This window comes from Oikopleura dioica, chromosome YSR (assembly GCF_907165135.1).
Source record: "Oikopleura dioica chromosome YSR, OKI2018_I68_1.0, whole genome shotgun sequence".
Lineage (NCBI taxonomy): Eukaryota > Metazoa > Chordata > Appendicularia > Copelata > Oikopleuridae > Oikopleura > Oikopleura dioica.
In genome coordinates, this window is record NC_137295.1 from 219614 (window position 1) to 243396 (window position 23783).

Below are 23783 nucleotides of genomic sequence, written 5' to 3' on the forward strand. Positions count from 1 at the left end.
CTACTACATCGAGAGCGTTAATCAAAACCAAATTCTGTTTCAAAAAGAACTTTATTTCTGTTATCTCCAACCAACCGTACTACAAAGACCGTGTCCTTTGTGAAGCGTTTTCGATCAAGTTAAATGATCCTTGCTTGAATAAGCAGATCAAATTCGCAGAAGTTAAATTTCTGTAATGGAGCATTTGTAATTCGCTTTCTTCTGGCGCTCCATTACATCTGCCCGCGAAAGCGAATTATGTTTTTATGTTTTCAATCTCTGCTTTCATTCGAAATTGTCCACTCTAGGTGAGAGACTGTTTTTTCCTGTTTTTGAACTTTCATTTAAAATCTGTACTTAGGGCTGACGAAGGTCCACTGAGACCGAAACGCGTCCCAAAAATAAATTTCAATCATCATTCATGAGAGGTCAACACCGACAATCTGATTGCGAATTCTTTAATTTCGAATATTTACTGAAAATAACATATTTGTTAAAATTTACGACGACGGAAAAAACTTATATCTATCGAAAACAGATCAAATTCTGTTGTTATCATTGATCAAGGAGCAAAATTTGGATATAATCATAGGGAAAAAGCCCATCATAATCTTAACTTTCTCCTGACCGAGAAAGAACTCTTCCCATATGAAAAAATAACGCACTAAAATGAGCTAAGAAAGTGGAGTTACAGAAGAGATCTTCTTGTCAAACATAATCCACTTGACGATGAAATAAGATCAATTTGCTCGAAAGCCCCTGTTAAGTAAAGAGATGAGCTGAGCAAGATATTGAAAAGACACTCATGGTCGTTTTCGCGAGGCGTAAGCGACGCAAGACTTTCGCAAAATTATTTGACGGAATTCAAATTAAAAGATGGAAACAATGAACCTGTATATTCAAGACCATACAAACTCGACATATCAATGCAAGAAAGTGAGGAAAATTGAAAGAATTAAAAGAATCAGGAATAATAAAACCATCTTGCTCCGCATGGAATTCGCCTGTTCTTTTTGTAAAAAATAAAGATGGCTCAATAATAGTTAATAATTCTTCCGCGAGTGGAGATAGAACTGTCAACAGTAGGTTAATTATACCCAAATACCCATCATAACCAATGAGATCGGTATAATCTAAAGTGAGCTCTTCAATTACAAAATTGATATCCGGAGAATAAGATATACTTCATTGGACTTGATGTGCGAAATGCATTTTACAGTATATCTATTATAGAGAAATCGAGAGACATTACAAGTTTCTTATTTGGTGGAGAACAGTTCAGATAATGCAAAAACCCGAAAATTGGCCGGTTTTCAGATACAAATTCCCGAAAAATGCGGCCAAATTCTCGGATTTTTGCCGGGTAACCAAGTCTTCCCTTCAAAAAGCGAAGTTCCGAAATTTTCGAAAATCGGCATGATTTTCAAATTTTTGTTTGTCTGAAGACATTTTTATTAAAATTAAGCCATTTTTAATTATTATTAATATTATTAATCATTAATTAATTAAAACCATTTTAAAAAAGCTAAAGATAATCAGAAATAGCATTATTTTGGGCCAATTCTGATGGGAGATTTTTTATTTTTGAAAAAGCGGCCAAAATTTGGGTTGATTTCAGGATTCAAAAAAGGCGGATTAAGACAAAAAGCGGCCAAATTTAGGGTGGGCAATTTTTGGGTTTTCACTGTATAAGAGAATGTCTCTAGATTTAGCAAGCTAGCAAGGAACAGAAGTAATGAATTAAGATTAACTTCTCAATGCACGTGGTCGGTAAAACCGACCACGGCGACTTTGGTCCTCAATTACTTCGAAGGTGGTAATCCGTTTGGCCTAATTTTTGGAATGTGCACTTATATGAACAAATCGAACCACTCTGCGAAGTTTCATGAAATTTCTCAAGAGGGTTGGCGCTTTGCACCAGATTTCTTTCGCGCTCATTTTCGAAAAATCGGAAGGTTTTTTTCGTTGATAATAACATGAATAAATAGCTGAGTGTTCAAGCTTTCTAACAGTATAGTTTTGAACTTATTACCATGACGGAAATATGAACAAGAGATCAAAATAGTCGGTGCTGTTTTTCACACTACGGATTTGGCGCGCCGCGCGGGGCTGAGTAATGCTTGGTGGTCGGTTTTCCCGACCCCGTGTTTTGAGCGCTTAGCCGCGCGCCCGTGTATTGAGAAGTTAATACTTTGTTAATTATTAAGATGATTTCTTTGTTTGTGAAGCACTTTTAAGGCCGATTTTCGGATGACAGCGAATTTCAAAAGTGGCCTTAAAATGGATATTTTTTGTCTCGAGTCGGATGACAACAAATTTTTTCCTTTCTTGGGAATAAAAGATAAATGAGGGTTCATAAAATTATTTGGAACTTAACTTTCTTTCACTGTTCTTGGAATATACTTTCAACTTATTTCCTAAAGAATAGAAAAAGTGTTATTTTTTCGCCCGAACAAAGTATGAATTGCAGCCTTTTTTAGAATATGTCCTTTAAATTGAACTCAATTCTGATTCTTTCTCTCCTTTTTTTAATATTACAGTTAACTCGCACAATTCGGCCCTTTTTCGACATATCGCAGAAACAAAAAAGGGCCAAATTGTGCGAGTTAACTGTATCTACTAAACCATGCATTCCAACGCATTGAGTCACTAATGGTTACCTTGATGTGTGGGAGACAACTTAACAGGTGACTCTCGTGCGGGGAACAAACCTGGATATAAGTCACCATTACATCACCTGGCAGAAGCCGCTTGAACATCCCATCAAGCATGAGTTACATTGACTCACCAATAACAGCACCTTGGAGAATCTACACGATTGTTCTTAGACTGTTTTATAAGCTACCTGATTATTCTATTACTGTTCTTAGAAGCTTCTCGAACATTCTTATTTTGCCTTTTCACTGTATATAAAGGCCACTTCTGCCATAGTAAAATCATTCTAACCAGAACAAATAAAACAACAAAAACTTCTTTTTATCCATCAACAACAACCTTGCTTTTATAGTTCTGATTCAAAAAAGCTTGAAGTGTCTTCAATGATGTGGAGGACCTAAGCCTGGCTTCAAGACCATGTTGAAAATGTTCTCTATCAACAGAATCAGATTCTGCTGAAAAACCGAGCAACCTCACAATTCCATTTTGATCAAACTTCTACAGATACTCTGTGCACAAAGAAGGTGTTTCAGGTTTAACTTCATCATTAAATGGATATATAACAGCGATTTGCCAGCATATTCTCGAAAATGGAGGAGACATTCTTAAATTTGCGGGTGATGCAATTCTTGCAATTTGGACATGTAAAAAGACAAAAAGTTCCTGATGCGATTGGTGAGGAGTTAAAATAGGGTTCATGCCTAAAAAAATAAAATTTCTTAGAATTGAACAGGGGCTTTTACCGAGAAACGTTTTCAGCGGATTATGTTTGTTCCAAAATCTTTTTGATCCACTAAATCCGCGGAAGAGAAACTTAAAACTACTTTTAAAGCTGACCAACCTAGTTTTCCAATTTTTTTCTGAGTCAGTTGCTAATAATTTTTTGAATATGTCTTTGCACACAAGAGAGGAATCGTAAATTTTCTGATCTAACTGAGCTGAAGAGGATGTGTGGCTCGAGTGATCTCCATTTGCCCAAATGCCGGTTCCCAAATCGCCGTTTACCCAACCTGGGGGTGGCGGGCGCCCAGGTTCACAATCGGTTGATTCACAATTTCGTGAACCCGGTTCACAATTTTGTGAACGTGGTTCACAATTTTGGTAAAAAAGTGACTCAAGTTGACTGAAAGCGCGGTTGTAGAGAAAGCTCATTACGTCAAGAATGTGAACCGGGTTTTTCTTTATCCGCAATTCTGTTTTCTTTATCCTCAATCCTGGCTTCACCGACTCCAATCTAGGCTTTTCCAACGTCAACCCAATTTAAGAAAAACTATGATTAACAACTGAGAAGCCGGGACTGACGGTATGAGAGGCCAGAAATGACGTCTGAAAAGCCAGGATCGAAGTTGTTTAATCCGGGATTGATCTTGGTCAAGCCAGAATTGAAGTTTGTGAAGCCAGGATTGAGTGTGGAGTACCCAATAACTAAAGTTAAATGATCAATCAATTTAAATTAATTCACGTCGCCGTTTGCCCAAGTCGCCAATTCCCCAAATTTGGCAATCGGATATCTCTGGTAAACGGCGACTAGGAAAATATTTTCCCGGAAAACGGTGACTACTAATCAGCTTAGCCCTGCTAACAATATAATGCAAAATTTATAATTTTAAATAATTGACAATTTGTCAATATAAGCTTCTTTAAAAACATTAAAATGATATCAGCAAAGTTCTTTAAAGTGCAAGCTTAGTTCAATAAGCAAAATTTTTACTTAAGCTGTCGCTCAAGCTAATAATGGTAGAACATTAAATCGGCGCGCCTCGCTCGCCCAGCCCCTCGCCGTGCCTATTTTTGAGAATCCCGGTAAATTCGAACGGATAAAGCTTTTTCCAAAATTACTTCAGAATTTGGATAATCAAAGCCTTAACTCTTCACAAATCAAAAATAAGCAGAATCGCAAGATAACAAATCGAAGAAAATCACATGAGTTGGTTAAACTCTATCACCTCTCGCAATTCTTATCCGATTTTTTCGAAAGTTGGATGAATCTGTAGTGCTCCGTCCGACCAGAAATTTCGTAGTCTCAGATTTTAAATAATTCTGGAATTTATATCTTTACAGGTTGACTTCGTTAATAGATCATATGATTTTGTATCGAAGGTTTTTGTTTGTTGAGAGAGGAGTGTGAAATTGCTAACTGAGGAAAACAGAAAAACAAAATCAAAATATGGCTGTTTTTAGTCGAGCGCCAAGGTGGCCCAAAAAAGTGCTCGACTAAAATATAAAAGATTTGAACTGTTTGATCAGATTGTTCATTTAAGAAAAGACGATATATAATAAGTAATTAAGAAATTAATAATAAAATAAAAAATTGTTCAACGTTTCTCCTTTTACTCTCGTTAGTAAGATTATTTTGCAGAACATCAAAGTATTTAAAGCATAATCATTTTTCGCGCAATTTTCGCGAAAATTTTTGGTAAAAAGCGTGGCTGCTCCTGGATCGCCCGGAATCCTGGATCGCCCGGATCCTGAATCGCCCGTTTTCCTTGATCGTCCGAATCGGGGGATTCAGGATTCCGGGCGATCCAGGATTTTAATTTTGATAAAGAACAGGCCACGACACAGATAGCCACTTCCTGGAGGTGTTGTAATGGTTTTGCAACCTATGCAAATAAGTGAACACAAGAGAAATATACAAACAACTGAGCATTGTTGGCTATGTATAAAAAGAGTAAAGTTTTTAAGCTTTTATTTGATCTTTTTTCTGAGAGAGCAAAAGTGAGAATGACTGTGAGAGAGATGGTGAGCGGTTTTTATAGTTTTTCAAATTTTCGGGTTCCCAGTAGATTTATCGGCTGTTATTCGATCGTATCGTTTTCATCGAATTAATTGAACATGAACGAATAATTCGTTTCCAACGGATTTTGTCACTGGAAAAGGAATAATTCCATTTTAGCGGATTAATCGGATTACAAGCATCAGGACGTGAGGATAATTTGAAGAGCGGCGTTTTAAAACGGATTATTTGGTTTTTCAGGAAGGGCGCGCCTTTTAGAGTCGATTATTTCGCCAGCGCTAGTGCGCCATCATTTTCACTTACGCGCCGTGCTCGCGTGGCAAGCTTTGCTTTGCCCCGCGGCGTGATCGTAATTAGAGCAATTCTGTAAAACCACTACATATTCTTCCCTCTTCTTTTTGAGCGGAGCGTTCTGGTAAAGTTTGAAGAAGGAGCGGTTTTGAGCGAGTAGGTTCTTTGGAGATTTGAGCATCTTCAAAGAAGATTTCCATGAAAGAAGGAGTCGAATGCGTCAGAAGTTGCTGGGTCCATATCATCATTAAGAGTGGCTTGACGTAGGCTATCCTGCATACTGATAGTTTGTTTTGCTTCAATTTGAAAGTCATTGTTGTTGTTCTGAGCAGGCGACACATTGACAAGATCGTATTCACGAGCGGGGGAATTCCAACGTTTGTCCAAATTTCCTTGCTCTGAGTTGTTGATCGGAGCTTCAGGGGCTTGGTAGACTTCCAGGGCAATCTCTTAAGATCTCGTTATATTTTGAATACTTCCGGTTTTCTACTTGTCTCTGAGCCATTTTCGATCTCTTATGAGTGGCGTTTTTCTCGGAAGCGGAGGCGAAAGAGCATTTTTTTCGATCAACGAATCAGGAAATTGAGCGCTTTTACGTAAGATTCGAGAGTCGGGAGGCTTGCATACTCTTCCCTCTTCTTTTTGAGCTTTTGAATCTTCTGAGCGATTTGTGTCTGAGCGAATTGTTTGAGCAAACGATTCCTAGAGCGAGCAAATTTTAGCTGAATCGTCTTTTTGAGCAACTTGATCTTGATCGTTTGAGCAGATGAATCCATGAGCGAGCAGAATCATTTTTAGAAACTTGATCTAAATCGTCTGAGAAGATGAGTCCATGAGCGAGCCGAATCATCCTTGAGCAACTTGATTATGAATTATCTGAATGTGACAAAGCAACTGCACGCATTGCTTTGCATCTTTGGAGGAGTGGACCAAGGTTCAGAAAAGCGGTGTCCATCGTGTGCGCAATTGATAAACACATTAGCTGGGTTATGAGAACACAAGTCCAAAGAGGCCTGTATGAAACTTCTGCACAGCAAATGAGCGGGACTGGATTCCCTTTGATCGAGCGAGCGGGGATGACTTCGAGCTTTGAAGTGAGCCGATCCAGTGTGCATAAACATTGCCGAAGTTTATGATCCAATGTTTGAGCTTCAGGTTAACCTTTTGAGAACAGGACTTCTTATCACAGATTTTGAGCGAACTTCGTAAATAAGTGTGAACGTGAGCAGGAACAGGAGCATAAGTTTAATGGTTTGATCATCATCGTCGTGAGCGAAGGCGATATTTCCATTTAGGAGCTTGAACTTGAAGTCCATCATCTCTATCAACAGGCTCATGTTGATCTTTATGAGGGCTTCTGATACTTTGATCTTCTTTCTTATCATTATGAGCAGGAACTTGAGCAAGATCATGATCGAGCTGATTTTCTTCCGCTTTTTGATCAGTCTTTTCTTTGACGACAAACTTTGTTTGATTTTCAGCCGTTTTGAGTCGGAGCGGTCGGATCAGGCTGATGTGTCGTCGATACTCTTTCTTCGTTAGCGGGCACTTGACAATGGAACTATCCTTGGAGATCCTTTTCTGAATTCGATAAGGACCTGACCAGTGAATCCCAAGTTTTCCAGAGAACAGATCCGGTTTCCAGCAGAGAATCTCGAGCATAGGGCAGTTATTCTTGTCTCTTTTAAGGAGCTTCTGGTACAGTGAAACCCCAACTTAAGGCCGAGCAACTTAAGGCCACTTTTTTGAAAATCCCCGAAATCTGTCATCCGAAAAAAAACCAACTTAACCCCTGCCCGCATATCGACCTACGCGTAGGTAAATTTACTTTTAAACGACATTTGTTCACATTTGACATTTGACATTTGAAATTTGATCATGTCCAGGAGATAGCTCAGCCTTTAATCTTTCCATTTATGTCCTTTCGAAAATTTTATCACGACTGAAAGACCCTCAAAAAGCCCGACCTACGCGTAGGTCAATATGCGGGCAGGGGTCACAAATTTTTCATGCGAGCAGGGGTTAAGGCCACTTTTTTTTCAATTTGTAGCTGCTTGATTTCTACATCCTCGGGAAAAAAATCTTTCCTCATTTTTGGTATGAAATTAGCGAGTCTACGTGTTTTGATTTTGATTTTCCTTTTTCCGTATTCTTCCTTTATCTTCTCTTCGAATTGCTCCATTGATGAAATCTTCGATTTATGAGACATTTGAAACCTTCGTTTCGATTTAGAATCCAAGATTTTGAACCGCTGATCATAAAGTCGAGAAAATGTCCGCGTCGGAATGGCTTTTCCATTATGTACCTTTCGAAATAGCCCATTGATAATCTTCTTTGCATCACTCTTCTTCGGCGTCTTTACTTGAATCTGTGCATATTTTTTTTCTCGGCCAATGTCATGTGGATTCTCTTTTCTTCTTGCGACATGTTTGCAACAAATTTATTTTTAAGAGAATGAAAAAATAACCTTAGGTTTGATTCAAATAGCGCATTCAGTTTTTACAATTCATACTTGGTTCGTGCGAGAAATCTCTGATAAGACCCTCCGCCTTTCATTTTTGATTCCCATGATTTAGTCCCTTACTCCAGAAATAGAAAAATTTTAGCGTCATCCAACTTAGTTGGAGAATCACCCAACCTAAGGCCACTTTTCAAATTAGCTGTCATCCAAAAAGTGGCCTTAAGTTGGGGTTTCACTGTATTGTTGAACTTGGAAATTGAGCAGAGCAGGATGTAGAGTCTTTATGTATTGATTGATAGTTTTGATGAAAGATTCCGAGGTATCGGCGGCAGTTTCTTTGAGCGAGAACGGAACGTGAAATTGTCGTCCGAATACACACTGATTGCTTGACAATCCATCAAGGCTTCCTTTTGGCGAATTATTGATGAAGTATTGAGCGAGCGGCCAAAATTCAGACCATGAGCAATTTGTAGCGAGCTGGGCTTTGAGCTTTTGATTGAGTTCACGGTGGATTCTTTCGCATTTTCCATTTGATCTTGAGTAATAAGCAGTTGTGGTGATGTGTTGAATTTCGAACCGATTAAGGATTGATCTTGTTTTTGGTCCGAATTCTCTGCCATTGTCTGAGATGCAATATTGAGAAACTCCATGGCGAAGGATGATTCGTAGAAGAGCTCGGGCGACCAGGTTGTCGGATTTGTTTGAGAGGGGCTCACCGTCCAAGTATCTGGTGAGACTGTCGACGCATGTGAGCAGGTATCGTTTACCTTGAGCATCCGGTCGTCCATAGTCTACGAGATCAATGAAGACTGTTTCGAAAGGTAGTTGAGCAAATTGTCGGTCTTTGATGAGCGATGGTCGAAGACTCTTGAGCGGTTTGAGTCGGATACAAGTTTCGCACGAACTTGTAATTGAGCGAAGTGATTGTATGCAGATATTGAATAAATTCATCAGCAAGAGAACTTGGCAGAACGAGCCGATCATTTGAGTAGAACACATTGTCTCTGAGCTTGAATTGTTTCGAAGAATTGTTGATTTCTGATTTGACAATGAGATTTTTCGTCTTTGAGCAGGATCGTTGAGCAAGAGCCATTTCTTTTGAAGTGAACGAACGATTTTCAAAAGAAAATAGAACTTCATCTTGAGCGAGAGAGTGGACTGCAAATATCGTCTCAGCGACATCAAAGAAATCTTTTGCTTCATCCTCCAAGTCGAAGCTTTTTGATCTTGAAAGGCGTGAGAAGTAGTCAGCTGAAGCCATTTCCGGACTAGTTCCACTTTTATGAATGATGTTGAAGTTGAATCCAAAAAGATAATTGTAAACATTGCACAATTTTATGTCGAGCTTTGACTGTCGAGCTTCTCGAAACAAGTAGAGCAGTGATTTATGATCGACGTACGCATCGAATTCAGTGTTGAGCAAATAGTATTCGAAGAACTGGATACCCCAACAGAGCGCAAACAACTCTTTGATACGCATCGGCCGTTTCAGATCGGGCCCTTGAAGTTGTTTACTGAAGTATCCAAGTGCAGCGAGCTAGCCATTTTGGATTTGATAAAGGGTTCCACCGACCGCGAATCCTGAGGAATCTGTCACAAGGACGAGCTTTGATCCAAGTTTGAAGTGAGCTAGGGTCGGTTTCTTCAGAAGTTTGTCTTTGATCGTTTCGAATGCCTTTTGATGCGTCTCAGTCAATTGGTAATCTACCTTTGCGGAGGTGAGTCTGTAGAGCGGAGCAAGGATCTCACTTCCTTTTTCAATATACTTTATATTGAAATTGATCATTCCAAGGTATCTTTTGAGTTCGGCTTTTGTCTCAGGAGGATTCATCTTCTCGATTGCTTCGATATGTTTCTTGAGAGGTTTGATTCCAGAGGCGGTCACGCGATGTCCAAGAAAGTCGATCTCATTACTTGCGAGCTGGCACTTTTTCGCACTCAGTATGAGCCCATAATCCAAGCACGTTTTGAAGACAAACTCGAGCGAGTTGAGATGTTCTTCACAGCTGAAGTCAATGATGACGAGATCATCAATGTAGAGCGTGATTGATGGGTGGTTCATTAGCGTCATCATGATGCGACTAAATGCAGCAGGTGCATTGCAAGAGCCATAGAGCATTCTGTTTGCTTGGAAGTGTTCGTTGTTGTATGAGAAGGCAATCTTGTGAGCATCACTTTTATTGATCAGGACTTGCCAATAGCCTCGGAGAAAGTCTACTGAGCTGATTAAACATTCTTTGCCTTCACTTAGGCGTTTGCCGATCCTTGTGAAGACTGTTTGCATGTGTGGGAGCGGAAAGCGATCTTTGATTAGAAGTGAATTGATTCCTCGAGCGTCGAGACTTATTCGAATTGTTTGATCAGGTTTTCGAAGGATGATCAAAGGAATGTTGTGAGCGGATTGAGTTTTCTGAATGACTTTGAGCTGTTTCCATTTCGTCATCGCTTCATCGACTTGATCTTGAGAGTGAATTGGTATTGGTCTTGGAGGCTGGTGAGAAGTTTTGGATTCATCGTAGAGCGGAAGGGTGTAACGAAATCCAAACAGTCGTCCAAGATCGTCCGAGTCCATTGAGAAGCTAAGCCGATATTTGTAAACAAGCTCATCCAATTGAGCCTTTTGAACATTGTTTGCTGACCCGTATGATTAGATGTCGGGTTTGAAATTGATCCTATCGGCGGCTTCTTAACGTTTTTGGAGGAACTCATCGTATTCCTCCTTTTCAGAGCCAGATTTTCTTTCCACCTCTATAATTCCTGTGAGAAGCAGATCTGAGGAATTCGGATTGATCGTGGGGATAGATTTTCCTTGGAGAGTTATTTCTCCAATCGTAACTTGCTTGAGCGCATCCATGCCAAGAATGATCGGGCACGAGAGATTTTGAACAATGAGCGGGTTGAGTTTGATCTTGAGTGGCGATCCATTTCTTATCAGGTTTGCTTCGATCGTTGAGCTGAGCGTACTGACTTGAACGATTTCTGAATTCGCACACTTGAGCCATATATGAGAGGGTGTTTGTTTATTGACGTGAGCTCGAAGTAGGTCGATTACATCGGAGCGAAAGCAAGGGGTGACCCTCCTTTCGTCAGGAAAATTCTTGTATCCTCCATTCGTCAGGAAAGTCCGCCAATTTCCTGACGAATGGAGGATGAGAGTTTCTAGAATCTCCAAGCACATGTTTTCCTACAAGAGATTGACTATCAAAATTACGAATTTAGTGGGAAATTCGTTCTATTTAAAGTAATTTTGGATAAAAATAATTTTTTTGAACATATAATTGGGAATTAACTCAACCCTAACCCTTTTTAAAGAAACAATAATAATTTGTTAAATCAAGGGAAAATCATTAGAAAACGAGTTTCAAGAACATCCTCCATTCATCAGGAAAATCCGCCAGTTTCCTGACGAATAGAGGATTTCCTGACGAAAGAAGGGTATCCGAAAGCAAGTTCGGCTACATCCGGTGTCAATAAGAGCGGGAAAGGTTTGTCCGTGGAGCGTGATCTTGACATATTTAAGCGAGGTCGGTGCAAAATGAGCAAATTTACACGTTTCGGTGACCTTTGATAGCCTTTGATCAATTTCTTTATGTGAGCGGGAACATCATCAGAGTGGATGTATTTGCACTTTGATCCAAATTTACACGATCCTCTTTTGACAAAGCTGATGCAGAATCCGTCGAATTTCGCAGTGTCGATTCTGTTTCTCTTCCGCTTTGGCTCTTTTGGCTTTGGCTGATCCTTTTTGACTGCTGAAGACACGATCTCTTTCAATTTTGAGCAGAGCATTGAAACTTCAGAGCTTTGTGTCGGTGAGGATTCTTCTGCAGTGAATACAGTTTCTTTTTTAAGGAACGATCTTTCAAGTTCAGTGCTGCGTTGAGCGATGTTTTTGAGGGTTAGCAAGGATTTCTCTCTTCTGAGCAGCTCGCATAGTCGCGGTTCTCGAGCGTTGATGAACCTTTCGCAAATTATATTTTCGTCGGCTGGATCCAATGTTTCTTTGCCGTATCCTTTTTTAAAATAGCAAATTTATTTGCTTAAAGCCATGAACTGTGATTTACTTCCTCTTTGAAAATTGTTGTACTGGAACTTAAAATGTTCCGAGTCTTTGCCGAGGACCAGAGTGAGCTTGTTTTTGAAGGCTTCCCAGCTTTTGAGCTCTTCAGCTGAGATGGATTCGATCAGTGCGCTTCCGGTCTCTTCTGTCAACAGCTGAGCGAGGCTGACTTGTATCAGATTTTCTTTTGTGAGGCCGTTGCAGAACTTGTAGATTTCCATTGATTTTAACCAATTTTGTATGGGGACCGTGGGGTCAAACTTCGGAGTCTTGATCTTGAAGTTATCGCCCTTTTTTGGTTCGTGTCGGGATCTTGACCGTTGTTTTGGAACCTTTGGAACTTCTCCCTCATTTTTGTGGTTTTAATCAAGAGTCTTTTTCTTGATTTTCGGTTCATTCTTCGGAGCTGATCGTTGATTCTGTCGAACCGTTTCATCGAGTTCACTCCAGTCAATAGAGTCTGGAAGAGATTCTTCCGAGCTTTCATTGTCAGTGGCTTCTTCCATTTTCATGGAGATCATGAGCTCGGCAAGTGTTGTGGCTTGAGCGGATACCAGGATTTGCCTGATCTCCATCTTGTGATGCCTCTTAGCGAACTTCTGATCTACCTCGTCACTTCCGTCATCATCATGGAGATAGTTTGTGAATTCACCTTCCTCGTTGAACACGAACTTACTATTTTCGGCGAAAAACTCCCCATCTAACTTGTTGATATTCAGAACGATTGATGACTTATCTGTGATAGGGAGCTGTGGAGGACACGTTTGATTAGAAACATGGTCGTAGATCTTGAGCAATTCTTGTCTGTTCAGATCAGCAGCAAGTTTGTAATATCGAGTCATGTTTCTTTACAGCAGCTCTTTTCTATCGTGATCTCTTGATGGGCGAAGCGTTTTTCTCAGTCACCAAATTTGTAATGGTTTTGCAACCTATGCAAATAAGTGAACACAAGAGAAATATACAGACAACTGAGCAATGTTGGCTGTGTATAAAAAGAGTAAAGTTTTTGAGCTTTTATTTGATCTATTCTCTGAGCGAGCAAAAGTGAGAATGACTGTGAGAGAGATGGTGAGCGGTTTTTATAGTTTTTCAAATTTTCGGGTTCCCAGTAGATTTATCGGCTGTTATTCGATCGTATCGTTTTCATCGAATTAATTGAACATGAACGAATAATTCGTTACCAACGGATTTTGTCACTGGAAAAGGAAGAATTCCATTTTAGCGGATTAATCGGATTTCAAGCATCAGGACGTGAGGATAATTTGAAGAGCGGCGTTTTAAAACGGATTATTTGGTTTTTCAGGAAGGGCGCGCCTTTTAGAGTCGATTATTTCGCCAGCGCTAGTGCGCCATCATTTTCACTTACGCGCCGTGCTCGCGTGGCAAGCTTTGCTTTGCCCCGCGGCGTGATCGTAATTAGAGCAATTCTGTAAAACCACTATAGTGTCAAGCCGAAAGGTAAAGATGCAAGGGACCACACCGCCGGTGCGAACTCCTGCAGAGAGGATTCATGCTGAAGGATTCCGACTCCCCAATATACTCTAGGCCGCACCGACATTTAAATGAATACACCACATTAATGGCCTTTTCAAATTCCGTCTTCGGCAGTAGACTAGTGATTATCGTATTACGCATCGTTACAGTAGACAATGCCGTGTGCAAATTAAATTCTGGCAAAAACACGGATATTACACCTGCGCAGCTCGCTGGTTATTCGGGAGACTCTCTGACTCGTGTAAGGAATACAGAGTGTAAAATTCCTCTCTGGATTTTCAGACTTTTCCAATTTCCAGTCTTTTTTACAGGGGTGACCATTTGGGCATTTGGCAAATCGGGCAATTTTCGGGCAAAAACGCTTTTGGGCGGGCATTTGGTCGGCTCAACGCCTGAAAATAGATGGGCAACATTGGAAAAGTCGGGCATTTGGGCATTTTCTGGGCAGTTGGGCACCATCGGGCAGTTGGGCAAATGCCCACCGGGGAAAATCAAGAACGTGGGCGTTTTCCTGTCCGCTTATTGGTCGTTAAGCTCACAAACAAGAAAAAAGATATAAGGAGAAGGTTCTGCAAGGGTGTGTGAAGTGGACCTCTTTGGTTAGCTGTCTACCTTTGACCTCTTAATCCTTTTGTGAAATTATCCCTACCCTTAACTCAGCCCCTTATTTGCGGAGACGGTTCTGCAAGGGTGTGTGAAGTGGACCTTCATGGTTAGCTGTCTACCCTTGACCTCCAGATCCTTTTTAACCCTCATTTTTCCAACCCCATTTTTGAACCACTTTTTTCGAGACGGATATGCAAGAGTGTGTGAAGTGGACCTTAATGGTTAGCTGTCTATTCTTGACAACCTGATCGATCTTTTACAAAATTATTTTTAACCGCTTTTTAAATATATTTCAAACCTTCCAAATCTTCAACTGTAATAAATTATTGAGAGACATTTAAAAAATTAAAGTTTTAACAAGCCCGAAATGTCGGGAAAATTTTTGCCCGAAAAATTGCCCAATTGCCCGATTGGGCATTCTGGGCACATTGGACTGGTCGGGCATTTGGTCGGCCCTGGTCTTGATTTTTGGTATTGGGCGGGCAATTGGTCGGCCCGACGATGATTTTTTGCCCAAATGGTCACCCCTGTTCTTGGGCTCATAAGAATCGTCATCAAAAATTGAGGGCGTTTTTCGCGGATTTTGAGAAATTCTAAAAGATACACCTTCAAACTGATCGGTGAAGTTTTTTAATTTCATCTAAGATAAAAATTTGAAATGTTGGCCACAGCTTGATCATAACTCTGACCGGGGTTCATTAGTCAGGACTCACGCTGAGTCTTGCACCAAATTAGGCTAAGAGTCTGCACTGAAAAGTCTGCAGGAGTCTTTACATAGGCGGTATGATCTTTTCATTCATTGACTACCGGCTTGGTACTTCCTGTGCCTTGAGTTTACGTGCGTAGTTATCCAACACTAATCCATACTTCCCATCGAGTAAAGTTATAGACTCTAACTTATAGTTCTTACAAAAAGAAATGAAAAAAAAGAAAAAAAATGATTCGTAATCATGGAATCCGTGGGCGATCCAGGATTTCAAAAATTCAAATTTTCAATATTTTTTTTTCTTTTTTTTCATTTCAGAATCGTCGAAAAAATTATATTTACCAGAATTATGATTTTCAGAAAAATAGTTAAAAATAATTGGGTCGTGACCATTGCCCTTTATTTGCTGGGAAAAACGAGATATTTAGAGTTTTCTAGGTTGAAACGAGGCCAAAAAATGGTGAATTTCAGGGATTTCGAGCAAAATTTTTTTTGTTTGAAATCCTGATTCTCCCTTTGAAAGAACCTAAGGTAGCTTGTAAAAAAGAGCATAAAAAGTAAAGTTGAAAATTGAAAAAAATATTAAAATTTTTGAATAGATGACATCATAGTACGTGGAAGAAGTCCAAAAACTGGAATTTCGACCTAGCTGTAGAATTTTTTTCCCAAAGCTTACGACTGACATAAGCATATCATTTGAATCAGATAAAAACGGGGATCATTTTAAGATAGAATATGTAAGGAAGAATCGACATCTACTTTTTTTTGGGCGAGCCCTACCGTATAAACTTAACTTTCTTTTTTCAACTTCACATCTTGACCAAAAATCTTCGGAATCATGTGATTCAAAAATTTTTTTTCTCATACTTAATTTTTGGAATTCTGCTTTTTGCCTGTCAAATATCTTGAATAGTTTTAATTGTATTAAGCGGTTGCAACGGCCACTGCACTTGAGATTCAGCGAAAAAATGATTATAAAATGACTTCTGTTGGAGTTGAACTAAGGGTTAAGATAGCAATATCGGCTGGAAAAATTTTTTGTACCCATGTAGGAAAGGCTTAATTTTTTATTTGTTCAACAATAAAGGTAAGTGAAACCGAAAGAAGGAGAAGTGGCCTAATGAGTCATTTAGTAAGAGTGAAACTCGGCTTGGGCAAGACTAGGCAAGACGGATCTCTCCCCTATCCGGAGGCCTGAAGTAGCGGGGCATGCTCGGCAGCGCCGGGGGTCTACCCGACGGCCTCGCACACTCCTCAACACTCATCCCCCAGATAGTTGAGATTGTGTTTATTTTGAAAATTTGAAAAGAATAATCATAACAAAACAGTAATTTAATGAAAGATAAATTCAAAATTTTGTAAAATTGACTGTAAAGTGAAAAATGAAGTTAATTTTTAAAATCAAATTTTAGAAATACAGTGATAAGTTATCACTGATAACCCATTTTAAGGCCGGCCCTTTTAAGGCCACTTTTCCGGAAAATCCCCAAAATCTGTCATCCTCAAAAAATCCATTTAAAGGCCACTTTCTTTCAATTTCTATTCAATATCTGAAAGTTGCAGTGTCACTTGAAAAAATTTATATTATTCGACTGCGGGATGTCTTGTGTTTAATCAAGAGCTGATAAAAATTGATACTTTATATTTCTCTTTTTCGGTACTCTTTGATGATTTTTTCTCTTCAAATTTTCACTTAGATTTGAGTCCAAGAGTTGCAATCTATCATTAAATAGGCGTGTATAAACACGCAGACGAATTTACAGACCATTTTTCTATCGAAAAAGATCAGTAATTGTCTTCTTCATGTCACTGTTCTTTGAGGTTTTCACTAGAATCTCTTCATATCTTTTTTCTTAGCATTTTTCATGTTTATCTTTTTTCAGACGTGTTCTTCGAATATTATTTTTGAAATAATGAAAAAAAAGAATCACCTTGAGTTCAATTCGAAGGACACATTTGGAAAAAGTCCATGATTTATTCTTTCTTCAGCGAAAGAAATATGCGATTACCCTATAACCCTCATTCATCATTTTTTTCCAAATAATGAAAAAAATTTTTTGTCATCCAACTCGAGACATAAATATGCATTTTAAGGCCACTTTTGAAATTCGCAGTCATCCGAAAATCGGCCTTAAAATTGGTTTTCACTGTTATAAGCAAACTCATAAAATGCAAATAGAGTGAACAGTAATAAATAATAAGAAAGCGATCAAAGTAATATTGACTCACTGCGCGGCGCGGCCAACTGATAAGACAGCGCGCACTCTCCGACTCTCCTTTTTCACAATAAAACAGTTTTTTCATAAGTTTGTACAGTAGGGTCCGGCATGGGTCAGGGTCAGATTTTTTTATTCGCCCATTTCACTTTTATCGAATTCTTCAGGTCAAAAAACATATTTTATTCCATTACAGTGAAGCTTGAAACTTAACTAGAAAAAATTTACAGGCAATTTTGAGGATTTTCGAGAGTATTTTTGGGTTATCATTGTTTTTATTAAGAAAAATTTTACTGTAGTCACATTTTTTGATCGCTTTATTATTAAACCTAAAGAACAGACTCTGAGCTTCATTTAAAAAGATCATTGATTGAATTTCCTCAGTGTTTTCTTGGAAAAATTCCCGTTCAAAGTTCAAGAAACGCCAAAATTTCACCTTTCTATGAGTTTCAATCAAGAAATTAATGCAGTAAAGTTGAACTTGAAGCGTAAAACTTTCTTGATTATAATAGCGCAGACTCTAATCTACAAATAGAAGTGTCAATCACTCTTTGTCGAGTTGGGAATCGTAAGATATTTAAGGTTTTCGAGGTTGAAATACGATATTTCAGCCTTGGGAAAGTCCTCCGGAGGACTTTTGCTTGAAGATATTTGCTTAGAAAGGAGTTACCAGGAGTTACGTTTGAGTAACATTTCCTCTTTTTCTAGTTCTCTTTGCACAGAAGATGGTCAAAAGGGCCGAAATCGATATGCAATAAACTTCATATTAATCATATAAATTATAACAAAGAATAATAATGAAAATTATTTCGGTGTTCTGAAAAAGAATCCGGTGATATAAAAACCATAACGATTTTCGAAATAAGAACAATTCAGATTTCATAAAATATGGGTGTGGGCGGGGATGGGGACAAAACTGAAATTGATCAACTCAGTCTTGAATTTTGTAGTTCCCTGCCTATGTCAAGCCCAAATTTAATTAAAAGCCAGGGAAGGGGGGGAAACGGCCCTTCGGGCCGTCAAGCCCAAATTTAATTAAAAGCCAGGGAAGGGGGGGAAACGGCCCTTCGGGCCGTCAAGCCCAAATTTAATTAAAAGCCAGGAAGGGGAAACGGCCCTTCGGGCCGTCAAGCCCAAATTTAATTAAAAGCCAGGGAAGGGGGAAACGGCCCTTCGGGCCGTCGAGCCCAAATTTAATTAAAAGCCAGGAAAGGGGAAACGGCCCTTCGGGCCGTCAAGCCCAAATTTAATTAAAAGCCAGGGAAGGGGAAACGGCCCTACGGGCCGTCAAGCCCAAACTTAATTAAAAGCCAGGGAAGGGGAAACGGCCCTTCGGGCCGTCAAGCCCAAATTTAATTAAAAGCCAGGGAAGGGGGAACCGGCCCTTCGGGCCGTCAAGCCCAAACTTAATTAAAAGCCAGGGAAGGGGAAACGGCCCTTCGGGCCGTCAAGCCCAAATTTAATTAAAAGCCAGGGAAGGGGGGGAAACGGCCCTTCGGGCCGTCAAGCCCAAATTTAATTAAAAGCCAGGGTCCCAGGGAAGGGGGGAACCCCAACGCAATTTGTTAAAAAAGCGTTGAAAATAACGAAGGTTTTTGATCATTTTTCTGAAGAAAAAAATATATTTTTCGTCTGATATCAATGAAAAATGCCCTCGGGCGCTTTTAAGACAATATTTTTTGAAGTCTACGTGCCTTAAAACCCCCTTTGGCACTTGTTTTTAACAAAAAGAGAAAACAAAAAATTTCATTTTTTGGAACTTCAAATGGCTCTAGAATCCAATTCCCAACTCGTATGGTGATAAGTCATACATTTTTATAATCCCCAGATCATAGGGATCACGAGGGTATATATAAGACCGCTTCAAGTTGACCACCCCAAACCGGTAGACGGCGGGTTCCATTCTTTGTAAAGAATGGTTCTTTTTGTAAAGAATGGAACCCGCCAGAGAAAGAATCATTCTTTTCAGCGAGATTCGAAAAAGAACCATTCTTTTTTGTTTTGATAACAGTCATTATCAAGAATTTGAAAGTCAAGAAGCGTGAGTGCGCTTCGCGCCAGTCTTACAGTAACTACAAGTTTAAAGATTGCCAAATAACTGGAACTCGTTATTTTATGAAAAAATATCGATTTACGAAGTTGCGATAATGACAATTATCAAATTTGTAATTTTCTAGAATATTGACCAAAGAATGGAACCCGCGTATATGGCCGAAATAAGCGGTTTCCATTCTTTGCCAAAAAGAACCATTCTTTACAAAGAATGGAACCCGCCGTCACCCCCCCAAACCACTTGCCGGACCCTATTGTACAGAGAATACGTAGGGATATCGCACAAATTTTCAAGTACCCGAAAAAAGGGTGCAAATCGATTTTTAGATGGATGATCTAGTAGAACTTTAGACGAGGATTTCAATGCTACCAAAATCATTTCATAATAATGAGTCATTTTCGTAAAAATTGCGTTCAAAAAGCTCATTTTTCGGATCAGTACGAGGACTGTTTTGTCGTTAATGATTTTATATTTTTTCCTTATAGATATTGCGCTGAGAAATCCAAATCTGAAAAAATTCACTGACGCACCTCGCATTTTGAAAATATGATTTTTAAAGTTTTACGAGGTGAATTCTGAGCGGCGTTGCGTCATTTTGGAGGCGGCCACACGGGGGCGCGCGCTGCATGGCCAAGCTAGCCCGACTCACATTCTTTTCTCTTTACTATTTTATGCTATTTTTCATAAAATTGCATATTTTTGGAGCTTTTGAGGTGTTTTTTTTATGAATAAGGATATTTAATTGATATTAATAATATTTGATACAGAAAATAAGTTTTTTTATTATAAATTATAGTTAAATTAAGTAGTTTTTTTCAATTTTTCACACGAAAACTTAATCTGCATTGTCCGTCTCTAGGAGAAAGCCATGCTTGAGTAAATATGAAGCTTTTTTTGTTGACGAGAGTTGAAAAAACTGCCAAAGCTCGATCCAACCGCCATTGTCGAGGTCTACCTCCGAGTTGTTGGCGAAGTCGGTGCCACTTCCGCCCTTGATGGCCGAAACCGGCGGTGCCCGTTTAAAACAAAGAACTTGTCGGGATCCGCTTAGGAGGAGCTGGTAGCTTCACTGAATTAGTTCGAACGATTCTAGGTCTCCGTCTCCTCGATCATCATCAAGGCCCTCCGAGACAGAAAGAAGGTCAAGAACAGAATATTCCCATTCCTCTTCCATCCCCAACCGCAACTGCTCAGTGAAGCACATCGGTAGCATCACCTAAGACGACAACATTAACTGCGCTCGAATCATGCGATCAGTGATCGCCGATCACGATCTGGCGCCCGGGATCTTTCCGGCACCATCCGAGAAATCCTCCGGACTGCCCAGTCCGTTGGATACACCGTCAACGGCTCCGACCACCACGATCTCATCAAATAGATAAAGGCCGACAAAATTGATTTTCCTCTTAAGGATATAGCCTATGAAATTGAGCTTTCATAGCGCCTAAATGCGACGTCGGATCATATTATTTCAAGAGCAATCCTATCTAAAAATGTACGGAGAACTCGATTCTGGTACTTTTTGAAAATTTTTCATTCGAATTTTTCTCTTTAGAGCGTTTTGAAATCTTACGATCGCGATTTCTCGAAATTTTTACATTAAATCGGTCGAGTTTTTGATAGAAAAGTAATCTAGACTCTTATCTACAAAATTGTGGGTTCGGTTTTCTCTTATCCCGACAAAAACCGATTTTAGAGCCATTTCCATGAGGCTTCCTCGGCGCGTGAATAGTGGAAAAAGCGCTGCGCGGGGTGCTCGATCTCTCGACTCCTCTTTCCCGAGAGAGTCTGCGCGTTTGAAAGAGCGCTCTGATTGGTTAGACCTAAAAAGCGAGCATGAAAGAAAAGCAAGAGCAAGAAAGAGGAAAACACTAGAATGAAAATTTGGCCGAGTTTGAAAATTTTTCAGCCACAATATTCTAGCTTAGCATTTTGCTAATGCAGTCATAGGTTTAGTTTTAGCGATTTAATGTAAAAATTTCGAGAAATCGCGATCGTAAGATTTCAAAACGCTCTAAAGAGAAAAATTCAAATGAAAATTTTTCAAAAAGTACCAGAATCGAGTTTTCCGTACATTTTTAGATAGGATTGCTCTTGAAATAAAATTATCCGACGTCGCATTTAGGCGCTATGAAAGCTCAATTTCATAGGCTATATCCTTAAATAAATACTGTAGCTATATATATACAGTCGTTACGCACAATTCCGTAACGCACAATTCCGGACATTTAGGGAAAACGGAAAAAATTAAAAAACGCACAATTCCGGACAATTCGACAAAAATTTTAACTGAAATTTTTGTTTTACTCGATCATTTTTTGCAAAAACTAAGAATGCTTGCTTGTTTCTTCGGCTCTTCTGGGTTCTGTTGAGGTGCAATTTCCATGGCTTCTTCTGGTTGTTCGTCGACATGCTCGCGATCATCTCCAAGATCAAGATTTATGAGCTTCATCCTGCAATTAATTGTTGACTTCCTTGTATCCGGCGCCAGCTTTGATTAATCGACAGTAAAACTGCCTTTGTTTGAATTATACATCGACACGGGTAGATCCTGGCCGTTTTCTCTGCTTTTTCTCGAAATTTTACGTTTTAAATAAAAAACAAGCATTTTGAAAACAAAAATTTTTTCCATTTAGAATCCGCACAATTCCGGACATTTTGCCCTTTTTGCTGAAAAAAAAAGTGTGTATATAGAGACGGAGCAACGACGGCCCGAAGGGCCGGCAAGCCCTTAAATTCAAATAAAAGGAACGGGGCTAAGACGGCCCGAAGAGCCGTCAAGCCCCTTAAATTCAAAAATAATGGAACAGGGCTAAGACGGCCCGTAGGGCCGTCCAGGGTTTGATAAGTCACAAATTTTGACTGAGCATGAGCACGGCTGAGCACGGAGAGCTCAAATTTTGGCTGAGCCTGAGCACGACTGAGCATCCGCGTGCTCAAATTTGCTGAGCCTGAGCATGATTGAGCACCCGGCTGCTCGAATTTCACTGAGCCTGAGCACCCTGAGCATGCTCAATGCTCATGCTCAGTGTTCAGAGCATGCTCAAGCAATCTTGCTCCATAAAAGAACACAAAAAATCAAATTTTCAATGAGAACCATAATTTATGGTCCATAAATATTCTTAAAACCAAGATAATTTCAATTTTTAAAACTATGGGTGTGGGTGGGGTTGGGGACAAAACTGAGATAAATCAACTCAGTTTTGCAAGCCTTTGTCAAGCCCCTTAAATTCAAAAATCAAGGAACGGGGCTGAGACGGCCCGAAGGGCCGTCAAGCCCTTAAATTCAAAAATCAAGGAACGGGGCTGGGACGGCCCGAAGGGCCGTCAAGCCCTTAAATTCAAAAATCAAGGAACGGGGCTGAGACGGCCCGAAGGGCCGTCAAGCCCCTTAAATTCAAAAATCGAGGAACGGGGCTGAGACGGCCCGAAGGGCCGTCAAGCCCTTAAATTCAAAAATCAAGGAACGGGGCTGAGACGGCCCGAAGGGCCGTCAAGCCCTTAAATTCAAAAATCAAGGAACGGGGCTGAGACGGCCCGAAGGGCCGTCAAGCCACTTAAATTCAAAAATCAAGGAACGGGGCTGAGACGGCCCGAAGGGCCGTCAAGCCCTTAAATTCAAAAATCAAGGAACGGGGCTGAGACGGCCCGAAGGGCCGTCAAGCCACTTAAATTCAAAAATCAAGGAACGGGGCTGAGACGGCCCGAAGGGCCGTCAAGCCCTAAATTCAAAAATCAAGGAACGGGGCTGAGACGGCCCGAAGGGCCGTCAAGCCCTTAAATTCAAAAATCAGGAACGAGGCTGAGACGGCCCGAAGGGCCGTCAAGCCCTTAAATTCAAAAATTGAGAAACAGGGCTGAGACGGCCCGAAGGGCAAGCAAGCCCCTTAAATTCAAAAATCAAGAAACAGGGCTGAGACGGCCCGAAGGGCGGGCAAGCCCCTTAAATAAAAATCAGGAAAAAGGCTGAGACGGCCCGAAGGGCAAGCAAGCCCTGTTCATTGATTTTAAATTTTAACGGGCTTGACGGCCCTTCGGGCCGTTTCAGCCCTGTTCATTGATTTTTAATTTTAACGGGCTTGACGGCCCTTCGGGCCGTTTCAGCCCTGTTCATTGATTTTTAATTTTAACGGGCTTGACGGCCCTTCGGGCCGTTTCAGCCCTGTTCATTGATTTTTAATTTCAACGGGCTTGACGGCCCTTCGGGCCGTTTCAGCCCTGTTCATTGATTTTTAATTTTAACGGGCTTGACGGCCCTTTGGGCCGTTTCAGCCCTGTTCATTGATTTTTAATTTTAACGGGCTTGACGGCCCTTCGGGCCGTTTCAGCCCTGTTCATTGATTTTTAATTTTAACGGGCTTGACGGCCCTTCGGGCCGTTTCAGCCCTGTTCATTGATTTTTAATTTTAACGGGCTTGACGGCCCTTCGGGCCGTTTCAGCCCTGTTCATTGATTTTTAATTTTAACGGGCTTGACGGGCCTTCGGGCCGTTTCAGCCCTGTTCATTGATTTTAATTTTAACGGG

The 23783-nt window shown here is 40.2% G+C and overlaps 1 protein-coding gene across 1 annotated transcript in view; it reads left to right on the top strand.

Annotated features, from left to right (window-relative positions):
- Nucleotides 1-16042, top strand: part of LOC145710759 (adenylate cyclase type 10-like) — a 95616-nt gene extending 79574 nt beyond the window's left edge. The window contains exons 6-7 of the mRNA XM_081788481.1: nucleotides 3137-3309; nucleotides 15919-16042. Of these exons, the coding sequence (XP_081644607.1) occupies nucleotides 3137-3301 (165 nt within the window). The 3' untranslated portion in view covers nucleotides 3302-3309; nucleotides 15919-16042. The remainder of the gene's footprint in view (nucleotides 1-3136; nucleotides 3310-15918) is intronic.
- Nucleotides 16043-23783: the final 7741 nt, after the last annotated feature.